Source organism: Nicotiana sylvestris, chromosome 9, assembly GCF_000393655.2.
Source record: "Nicotiana sylvestris chromosome 9, ASM39365v2, whole genome shotgun sequence".
Lineage (NCBI taxonomy): Eukaryota > Viridiplantae > Streptophyta > Magnoliopsida > Solanales > Solanaceae > Nicotiana > Nicotiana sylvestris.
The window spans coordinates 16,207,352-16,218,004 of NC_091065.1; the positions used below are offsets into that span (position 1 = coordinate 16,207,352).

Genomic DNA, 10,653 nt, shown 5'->3' on the forward strand with positions numbered 1-10,653 from the left:
AGCTAAAATCAAGTAGTTAGGTTGCTACAAATAAAAAACAAAATAGGTTGTGCACTACGAGATTTGAACAATAATTTCATATCCTACTTCATAATTAATATCTAATGTTATATAATTTTTATCTGAGAGGTTTATATTTTAAGGTTATTTGCACATGATTCAAATAACCAACATCACAGTTTAACATGATTTGTGTCCGCGCATCGCGCGGGTACTAATACTAGTTATTAAATAAAAACATTAAAGTTTAAAAGAGAAAAAAAGAAAAGTATCTTTATTCTTTCCCGCCATTTCTCTCTTACACCTCCCCCTTGTCCTCACCGCCGCTTCTCCCTTTCCTTTTCCCCCTTTTCTTCCCCTCTTTCTACTCTTCCACAGGTGACTGTGATTTCTCATTTCTCTTCTCGCCGGTCGGAGCTCTCCCATTTTCCGGCGAAACCCTAGTCCTCCAGCTACCCTCTCCCTCTCGCAGAACCATCGAGGTAATATAGCTCATTCAATTTTTGAGATTTAGAATATGAAGTTTTTATTCAAATGCTGAAATAGTTTTTAATTTATAGAAGAGTACTGATTATTTCTTAATTTATAGTAGTTATCAAGTGTTCTGGCAATCTGTTTCATTAGATATACTGATTTTAGGTCTAACAATTAATTGGCAAAGGCCCAATTTTCACTAATGCAAGCGCTAACGGGTGATATGTTTTTGTGATATTAGTAATCATACTCAAGTTTATACTTTGCTTTAGGTTGTCATAATTATCAACTTGTTTGCTCGATCCATTTGTCTATTTAAATCGAGAAGACGATTAACCCGAATTGAAGCATCAAATTGACCAAATGTATATCCTATCTGGATCATGCAATAGAAAAGACAACATGTCTATATTCCAAGCAGTGTTCTCCGCCTACATTCAAGGAACGTAGTTGTTTCGAGCAAAAAGCTAATTCGATTCGACCAAGTTTAATTATACACTTTTGTTTTCTTTTTGTTGTATAGAGGAACTTGTAAATGAAGCAGAATCAATACTAGGTCTCTTAGAATCTCTACAAGACTAGAAAGGGATTCTTCTCTAGCTTTTTGTTCACTTCTACATATCCGAGCACTTTCTTGGTGAATATATTTACCTTCTCTCAAAAATTGACATGGTATTTCTTGTATAGTCTATATGTTGGAGAGCTTCTTTCTTCTGCTTATATCATAACACTAAAAGCCACACTCCAGGATTCTTTGTGGAGATAAATTGATTTTCCAGTAAAGAGCTTTATACTGATTGCAGGATTTTTGGATATCTTAATTGCTCTTTGCTTACCATATACTTTATATTTACTTATCAGTATATATATTTTCTTCATTCTCTTCTTTCATTTTGCACTTTGAACTGATTTTCCTTTCAATTTCGGAACACTCAGATTTTGCTAACATCTTCTGTAGGCTTTCTTGCAAAGGTAATTGGACAAATTATAGCTGGTGATAAAGCAATTGTCTACATTCCTATAGAAGCTTCCAATGGCAGAAACCCCAAAGAAGAAAGCCAAACAATCCCTTAACACAACCCCCATTAAGCAACACAAGCAACTGCCTGTTTCTAATTTATCTCCTTTAAACCCTATTGTCCCTCCAACTCCACAAACCCTAGACCCCACCCCTCGCCGCCGCTCCCTCCGCCTTACCTCCATTCCTCAAACCCCACCACTACCTTCGCCTCCATCTTCTGCCCGCTTCTGTAAATCTCTCAACTTCACTCCCAAAAGTGCTACAGATTCAGCAAGAAGAAAATCAAAGCTCACTGTTTCAACCCCCATTTCGACACCGAGACCCACTGAATCGAAGAGGAAAAGGAAATCTTCAGAGAACAAGAATGTGGCTGTTGAAAAAAGAAGCAGTTTAAGGGGTTGTAAGAAGAGGGTGTATTATAAAAAGGTGGTTTATGATGGGGGAGAGTTTGCTGTGGGGGATGCTGTGTATGTGAAGAGAAGAGAAGATGCGAGTTCGGATAATGAGGATCCCGAAGTGGAGGAATGTAGGATTTGTTATAGGCCAGCAGGGAGGGTGATTATGGTTGAATGTGATGAATGCTTAGGAGGGTTTCATTTGAAGTGTTTGAAGCCACCACTGAAAAAGGTTCCTGAAGGGGATTGGATTTGTGTGTATTGTGAGGCAAAAAAATTAGGGAAAATGGTGGAAATGCCTGCACCACCCAAGGGAAAGAAACGAGTAAGGACTGCCAAGGAGAAGTTACTTGACAGTGATCTATGGGCGGCTTGTATTGACAGGTATATGAACTTATTTCCTAAGTTAATTATAAGAACTTTTTATGGTTTTGTTTAATTTTGCATATCAATAGTCGTGATGTTTGGTTAATTCTGATATCAATGTTATAGTATATGGAAAGAAGTGGATGGTACCTACTGGTTTCGGGCACATTGGTATATTATTCCCGAGGAAACGGCTGCAGGAAGACAGCCACATAACTTAAGGAGAGAACTCTATCGGACTAATGATTTTGCTGATGTTGAGGTAACATTATGCTATTCTGTTTTCTGTTGTACAATGTAATAATTTTTACTTTGGAAGTTTTATGCCACCTATTTTGCTGCTTTTGAGGATTGTAAGTTTTGTTAAGGAAGAATATTGTCATTACTTGAAAATCAGTTCAATTGATTGATAACTTCCCAAAAGCAAAAGATAGGTGGACATGAATGTTTTAATCTATTATTAAGCATTGTTTTTGATAGAGTTCTTAAAAATGAAAGATTACAAGTGGTAAGCTTGCTTTTTGGGTTTTGGATATTATAACGGATCTAGAGGTTAGGACTCACCTAGATGCAAAGAAGCCAAAGCTTCAATTTCTCTGCTTCATGGCAGTCTGATCTTGGCTGGTTATATTACGAGTAATTGACCATTGCATCTGTTAATGAAGGCCTACTATTCTGTTTGCAGATGGAATCTGTCATCAGACATTGCTATGTTAAGAATCCAAAAGAATTTGAGAAGGCGAGAAATGATGGAGATGATGTTTTCCTCTGTGAATATGAGTATGACATTCACTGGCATAGTTTCAAGCGCATTGCTGAGATTGAAGATAATGATGTGGTATGTTCTAAAAAAAATTGATGATATTTTGTGGAACCTTTGTTTATATGTGATGGAAGATTTTGGAACTAATAAACTGTCTCCTCATTTGGTAGGACGAGGAAGAAGCTGAGAAAGACGAGGACTGGAACTCTTGTGAAGATCCAGATTCTGACGTGGATGATGCAGTAGAGTATGAAGAGGAAAACCAAAGTAATCCATTAACCAGACCATCTCCAGCTCATCCGTTGGCTGCGGTATACAAATTGTCCTTTGTCAGATTCCTACTCTTCTTTATGCTGCTTAAAGCAGAAGCTAAATAGTTTTTCTACGAGTGCAGAATTCAAGAAAGGGACGCTTTTTTGGACTACAAAAGATAGGTGCAAAGAAGATACCAGAACATGTGAGATCTCACAAGCTTACTGAACTTGAGAAAGCAAAAGGAACCCTTTTACTGGCAACTTTGCCCAAGTCTCTACCTTGTAGGACTAAGTATGTCTTTCCCGAGGTGCAATCTTTATGCAATTTGCTCCATATTTATCTGACAAACAAGTGCTGTTATTTTTTGGCAGAGAAATGGAAGAGATAACTACTTTCATAAGAGGTGCAATATGTGAGGATCAATGCCTGGGCAGATGCCTTTACATACATGGTGTTCCTGGGACAGGAAAGGTATCTATTGGCTTAAGGGAATACCCTTGACTGATAACACAAGGCAGTCATGTTTTGCCTCTATCTTTTAGGCTTGTCAGACATTACTGATTTGTTCCTTTATCTGCACTATACTGCAGACAATGAGTGTACTAGCAGTAATGAGGAATTTAAGGTGTGAAGTTGATGCAGGGAGCATTAAACCTTATTGTTTTGTGGAGATTAATGGCCTAAAATTGGCTTCACCTGAGAATATTTACAGTGTAAGTTTGAAGTTCAATCTTTCTGGTGATGCAGACGATAGCTTTATTCTCTGAAATGTTTCTCTTAACTGTTTCAGGTTATTTATGAAGCACTTAGTGGGCATAGGGTCGGTTGGAAAAAGGCTCTTCACTTCTTGAATGAGCGGTTTTCAGATGTGACTGAATGCAGCAAAGAGGACAACCGCCCATGTATTCTACTTATAGATGAACTTGATCTCCTGGTTACCAGAAATCAAGCGGTAAAATGATGCATCCTTTTATCCAGCATGGTAAATATCCAAAACAGCAAATTGCATATTATGACCTTTTTCCTTTTAATTACAGGTTTTATATAACATTCTCGATTGGCCTACAAAGCCAAATTCCAAACTGATTGTTATAGGTGTGTGTGCAATTTGCTGTCAATGTTTCCTTCCATCTGTGTTAGTATTACATGTAAAGATAAAATGGTAACTTTTCTCACCAACAGGTATTGCAAATACTATGGATCTTCCGGAGAAGTTGCTTCCGCGGATTTCAAGTCGTATGGGCATACAAAGACTTTGCTTTGGTCCATATAACTATCAACAGCTTCAAGAAATTATTGTAACTCGCCTCAATGGAATTGATGCCTTTGAAAAACCGGCAATTGAATTTGCTTCAAGGAAGGTTGGTCCTTCTGTGGTGCATCTCTACCAGGAGCTTATCTTTATTACCTGATTATAATTATCACAATTACATACTCGAGCTTGTGTGCTGTTGTAAATGTGATACTTAAACTGATTTTAAAGCAATGTCCACTTCACACATAAATCCAGGTGGCAGCCGTTTCAGGTGATGCACGCCGTGCACTAGAAATATGTAGGCGAGCTGCGGAACTTGCAGACTATCATGCTAAGAAATTGCTATCAATTCCCAATTCTGCTGCAGCAGGTGAGAGCTAAATCTTGAACTATGTAGACACTAGTGGCAAGAAAACAAATACTTGGAATTCCAGTAGAAGGAAATACACATTTGTTCTGGCGATGAACATATGTAACAGATGGAGTGTTGTCTACATCTTTATCTCTATTTCCTAGTGTCAAATTTCTTAAACTTGTGATACATGTTTCAGCAATCAATGCACCTCTTTTATTCCCCAACATTCATTTCATTCACCAATTGAATTCAAATAGGGATATCACGACTGTTAAAACCTTAGAATACAAGCACTCAAGCAATAAAAGGATGCCTCATGAGATCCATCAATGAGCTAGTGCCTACAAATGATAAACTGAATTCAACCCAGTAGTCACATTCAACAGGAAGCTGATTTACTAGACATGTGCCAATCATGTAAGCTAATTTGATAGTTTCCATTCTTTACATAATCAACTGTGCCATCTCCCAAGATTTTATGGTGTTACCTTTGGTGTTTCAACGGTTGGCGTATTTCATTAACCAAGGTGGATTCTTAGGTTCTTATAGGCAATCTCTTGATATCTCACTTAGTAAAGAAGCAGCATCAGTATTAGCTGTTTTGAGTAACAAAATAGAATGTACAGCAATCTTCATTCTTGCTATTCATAGCAATAGATCTCCTAGGTGTTTTTATGGTGGTTGGAGGCATCAACTACTGCTTGCTGCTATTATCTTTTAGCTGGGTGGTTTTATACAGATTACTAATCTATGCTTGCTTTATGTTACAGGTAAAATACTTGTCAGAATGGCAGATGTTGAAGCAGCCATTCAGGAAATGTTCCAGGCTCCTCATATCCAAGTGAGTCCAAAAGGAACACCCTGTGGTGTAATCTCAATATTCATTTTAGTTAAAGGGGACTTATCTTCTCGATAACAATCAAGAGTCCACTTTTTTTTTCCAGTTATAGGTAAAAGATATAGTATAAAACTAATGGACTAAGCCAGTGCCCAAGGCATAATTAGAGGTTATGCAAATTAGCTATTATGTCTAACATTGCCTCTACATCTTGTACAATAGCTAGTTTGCACCAGAAAGCTAGCAACGAAATGCATCTATGTTTAAGGCTATGTATGTTCTTCTATAAGCCTTAAAAAATTTTACAATTTTTTTCAAGCCAAACGGTCCACCAGATGGCTTGAGGTAGTGTTCCACGTCTTTTGAGCTTTGCGCTGCCCCTCCCTGGTCCAACACCTCAGCAGTTCTGCAATGGAATATGGCATGACGCAATACATGCCAAGTATTGACAAAAACATGTTCTGCAACTGACTTGTTACTCTGCAATGCTCAAAGAGGCGGTAACTTCTTCAGACTGTTCTTCGCACAGTGTACATCTACTGCAAAGCTGAAAACCTCTCTGTTAGAGGTTGGTTTGGGTGAGACATGCCTCCCTAGCCACAATCCAGGAGAAGCAAGAGATCTTAAGAGGCGCCAAATTGAACCAGATATTTTTCCAACGCCCCTGTTGTTGAGCCACTTATCTTTTTTTCTTTCTCTTTTGTCTTGCCATTGCTCCCAATCACAAACTAGTTTGCATCCATTGAATGGTGGGGTAGTTTTGTGAAAAATAGCTAAAATTTTAACTCTCTGCTTCACCAAAACTTTTTGGGTGTCCAAATGGATGTCTCCAATAGTTTTTAATCCTTTTCAATTGCTGGAAGAATCAGCTTTTTTAAAGGCACGCTTAAAGCGCCCTTAGGCCCTGAAGCTTGGGGAAAACCAGGTTGTGTGCTTCGTCTCGCTTAATTGGCGCTTTAGCGTAGGCGTCAACCAAAGGGCTAAGGCATGTGCACCTTCACCCTTGCGTTCGGTCCTTAAGGGCTCAGCAATATACATATAGCTTAATTATAGGTTTTTCATTCTTTTCTCCAAATAATTATCCTTTGCATTTATAGTTGCATTTTCTTGCATTACATTTCTATTTTTGTTTCTCTTCATTGGTGCTTTTCTTCGAAAAACCCCACGCTTTAGCTGCGATTTGCGCTTAAAGCTCCAACAAACTTTGGTGCTTTTTTGAGCTTTTCGCTTTTGACTACTCTGGGAAGAACGGGAGTATCCTTATATGCATGTAAGCATTGAAATGCAATTTACCAAAGGAGTTCTGCTGACCATCTCTTAGTACAAAATGGGAACTCCAACAATTTCTTAGTGCAATCCTGTTATGACTAGCTCTGTTCTTCTGTAGTTGATCCATAAGGATGTGGCGACTAAGTGCTAGCTAATGTTTCACTGGCTATGTGTGTGTGTTGGGGGGGGGGGAGGATTTTGTTTCTTTTATACACTATCATAGTGCTTGCAATATATCAAATTATTTGTTTTTCGTAGGTGATGAGAAGCTGCTCCAAACTGAGTAAAATCTTCTTGGCAGCTATGGTTTATGAGGGTCATAAGACAGGGATGAGTGAGACCACCTTTGACAAGGTAGGTTACCTGTCTTCTATCTTTTGCAGTTTCGCCTCTTTTGGTATCTATGATTTAGTGATGGATTATGTGTCTCTTGTAGTGAAACCGGATTAATTGATCTCTTTTCCAATTTGCTCTTTCCCCTTTGATTCTACTCTTTCTTTTAACTTGGTTTTTATGCTCTTATCTTAAAGTCTTCTGGCCTATCTCTCATGTGTAGTAGCTTGATTCTTTTTTAAGTTTGCTCCCTAACATAGTTTTCTCAATGCAGTTAGCAATAACTGTTTCCTGTCTCTGTACAAGCAACAGTGAAAAATTTCCAGGGTGGGATACGCTTTTAAAAGTCGGGTAAGCCACAATATTCTTTCGTTCCCTTAAATTTTCAAGCGAGAAACTCTTAACTTTGCATTAATGAGGTTCCAGATTCCTTGTTTAATTGCTCTATATAGTGAGCGGCAAGCCCTGATCCTTTCATTAGCAAATTCTGGTAGGAAAACACTCCTTACGTTGTTGGTAGCCCCTGGCTGTCATCATGAACGATTAGTTCCGTGTTCTGATGATGCCATTCTCATAATGTTGTGAAATACATTTAACTGTTGATATGAATAAAAGTGGATGCCAGTGAATGGTGACTATAAATCCTCTTTCATTTGGTTAATTATCCTACTTATGTCATTTATTTTGTTTGGTGGCAGATGCAAGCTTGGTGAATGCAGAATACTTCTATGTGAATCTGGAGTGAAGCATAAATTGCAAAAGTTACAGCTCAACTTCCCAAGGTCAGTTTCTTTTAAGTCTTCGGTTGTATGTGAATCAACCCTTATTCCTGATTTTCTCTTTCAATTAAAATGTCGTTATAGTAGCTCATCCTGAATAATCAAAATGCATAATCATGCGTGCCCAAAGTCTTAACAGTGACAACTTTGTTATGATAGACTCAAAAATACATTTATCGACACATTTGGGAAAGAAACTCACCATCTGACTAATGGGAATTTTATCTGTCAAATTTGTTGTTAGTCCATGTTTTTCCTTGTTTCTGAGAAGTCTAGGCTAAGTTGGATTGGGGTTCCTCAGCATTTTTATTTATTTAAGTTTTCAATTGTACCTGATTCTTTTGGGGCCTAAGCGTTTTGGTTATAGCCGATGGCATGACTTGAATTCAGGAATCTTAATTGTGTAAACCCTATTATGAAAGCTTATCATTCTGTTTATATATTAAGATCTTCAAAATGAAGACCTTATGCTTGTTTCTTACATGGATGATCTATATTAGGAAAGAAATGTTTCAGATAGGATATTCAGGATGAGTAACTTATTACTCTTTCCAGAGATCATCTGTTAAGTGAAATTCTTTCATTCAACTAATGATCCTATCCTTTTTTAAGTGTAAGCTGTTTTAGTCCATCAAAATAACCTCTTGAAATGTTGGCTTTTTGAAAAGATTATGGTAAAGTGAAGTTCTTTCATCCTACTGCTAATCCTGTAAAATTTTGGAAATGAAGAGAGAATTATCCTCATTCTTCCAAATACCCCCCCCCCACCACCACCAAAAAATCCCAACCCAAAGGCTGAAATGTTATAAATGGGTTGTAATGGTTGCTTTGATCTTGATTGATTGCGTTTTTGTTGCAGTGATGATGTTTCTTTTGCACTTAAAGACAGCAAGGAGTTGCCATGGTTGGCTAAGTATCTATGATTTGTGGATGTTCGAGTTTGGCTGCAATCTTTTTCCTTCATAGATACTCATTGGTTTCATATCCTTTTTCCCAGTCATTTTCAGTTCACGTCAAACTTGAAGATTCTTCACAAAAACAGTTCGGTTTTCCTTGTTATCTATGAGCTTGTTGAACATTATTTATTTGGACCAATTCCAGAATCTTGATTGAAATTGGTACGACTTATTTGAATGTGTTATGAGGATGTTTTTCCAATAGCCTATTATCGTCTTATCTGTCTATATTTAATTGTTTCTCCAGATTCAGAAAAATATGAAGTTTGACAGTATGATGAGATTCTGTGAACAGGACGTAATTAGCTAACATAGGAACAAGAAATATTATTCATATGGTATGACAAGGCATGTTGAGCATGGATCTGAGCATTATAGAGTACATAATAGAGTTAGCTGACAATCAAAGCTGCCTAGAATATACATTTGGATCATAGCTTGATAAACTCTACAGAGGTAGTGGTGTTTGTTGAAATCCCGCCTATAGGAAATTAATAAACTAGACTTTGATAAGAGATAAGATTGACATAGATGGTGAAGGTGGAGGTGGATATTTAATATGGTCAATGTGGTGATGGAGATAGAGGAGGAGGTGATTTATAGTAATAAGGAGGTGGCGAAAATGGTGATGAAGGCAGCTATGACTTGTAATTATAAGGTGGCGGTGATGGCGAAGCATAAATTCAAGGCTTATAATCAGCAGCTATACCAGTGGCTATCAAACAAAAAGCAAAAATAAGGAGGGGCAATTGCCCTAACTTGATTGAGGTTCCCATATTTGGAACTATTTGTGCTTTTCTGCATGGTTTAGGAGGAATTAACTCTAGGTAGCCACATGATGGATATAAGTTATTCATGTAATTTTGTATATAAAAAAATAAATTTTAAAATAAAATATGAATAATAATATTCTATTCTCGCATATTTTTTTAACAAATCTTTGAGGAAGAATAAATTATGGAAAAAAAAAGAAGAAGTTAAAAGAAAAGAGAATGAAACAAAGCCACTATTTGACACATCATCTTCATATTCACAAAGGTGGAATACACATGCGAGAATTATGGAAAGAGACAACTAGAGAGAAAAATAAGTCATAGTTGCATATGTAAATCTATACACGCAAAGGTCATAGCTACATATATGAAATCTACTAGTATTTTTGCCTATAAGTTTTAGAGTTAATTTTCTTCTCTTCTACATTTTGCTTAATTTTTAAGTGAATAAATTAATACCATCTAATTAAATAATAAAATGATAGCACCAGACTATAAAGTTGGTAAAGGTTGTTTTCATTTCATTAAGTGGCGTGTTGTTATATGACCCCAAACAGGGACCTTGATATAAAGTTTTGGAGAAGACTTGCTCTAGTTCTCTTGACTTTGCAAGAAGTTAGATTAAGTTCCACCAATTATAACCTTTTATATATTTTAAAATGAAAAAAATCTTTCTAAAATTATTATTGTCCCGCTTCATGTTACGAATACCTATATGCAATCTTTCAGTGGTATCAAAACACTCTTATGGCCATATATACATTATAAGGTACATGGTCATACATTATGATCATGTATATATACAAATTCTTAGCTACAAA

General features: G+C 36.9%; 1 protein-coding gene and 1 non-coding gene across 2 annotated transcripts; both read left to right on the top strand.

Moving 5' to 3' along the window:
* The first annotated feature begins 286 nt into the window (after nucleotides 1-286).
* Nucleotides 287-9,263, top strand: LOC104225483 (origin of replication complex subunit 1A-like). Its single transcript, XM_009777289.2, has 17 exons — nucleotides 287-482; nucleotides 1,433-2,274; nucleotides 2,383-2,518; nucleotides 2,942-3,094; nucleotides 3,190-3,330; nucleotides 3,414-3,565; nucleotides 3,646-3,745; nucleotides 3,865-3,987; nucleotides 4,065-4,226; nucleotides 4,312-4,369; nucleotides 4,457-4,635; nucleotides 4,785-4,899; nucleotides 5,655-5,725; nucleotides 7,250-7,345; nucleotides 7,599-7,675; nucleotides 8,023-8,106; nucleotides 8,963-9,263. The coding sequence occupies exons 2-17, from the start codon at nucleotides 1,508-1,510 to the stop codon at nucleotides 9,024-9,026; spliced, it is 2,478 nt and encodes an 825-aa protein (XP_009775591.1). The 5' UTR covers nucleotides 287-482; nucleotides 1,433-1,507; the 3' UTR covers nucleotides 9,027-9,263.
* On the top strand, nucleotides 3,002-3,079 carry LOC138878815 (small nucleolar RNA snoR28). The gene has a single exon (XR_011402591.1). It is a non-coding gene; the product is annotated as a small nucleolar RNA snoR28 (small nucleolar RNA).
* Nucleotides 9,264-10,653: the final 1,390 nt, after the last annotated feature.

Bases quoted from the DNA above. Each gene is read 5' to 3' on its own strand.
- LOC104225483 (XM_009777289.2), top strand. From the start codon at position 1,508: ATGGCAGAAACCCCAAAGAAGAAAGCCAAACAATCCCTTAACACAACC. The intron at 2,275-2,382 runs GTATATGAACTT...TCAATGTTATAG, and splicing joins TGGGCGGCTTGTATTGACAG to TATATGGAAAGAAGTGGATG. The intron at 3,988-4,064 runs GTAAGTTTGAAG...TAACTGTTTCAG, and splicing joins CACCTGAGAATATTTACAGT to GTTATTTATGAAGCACTTAG.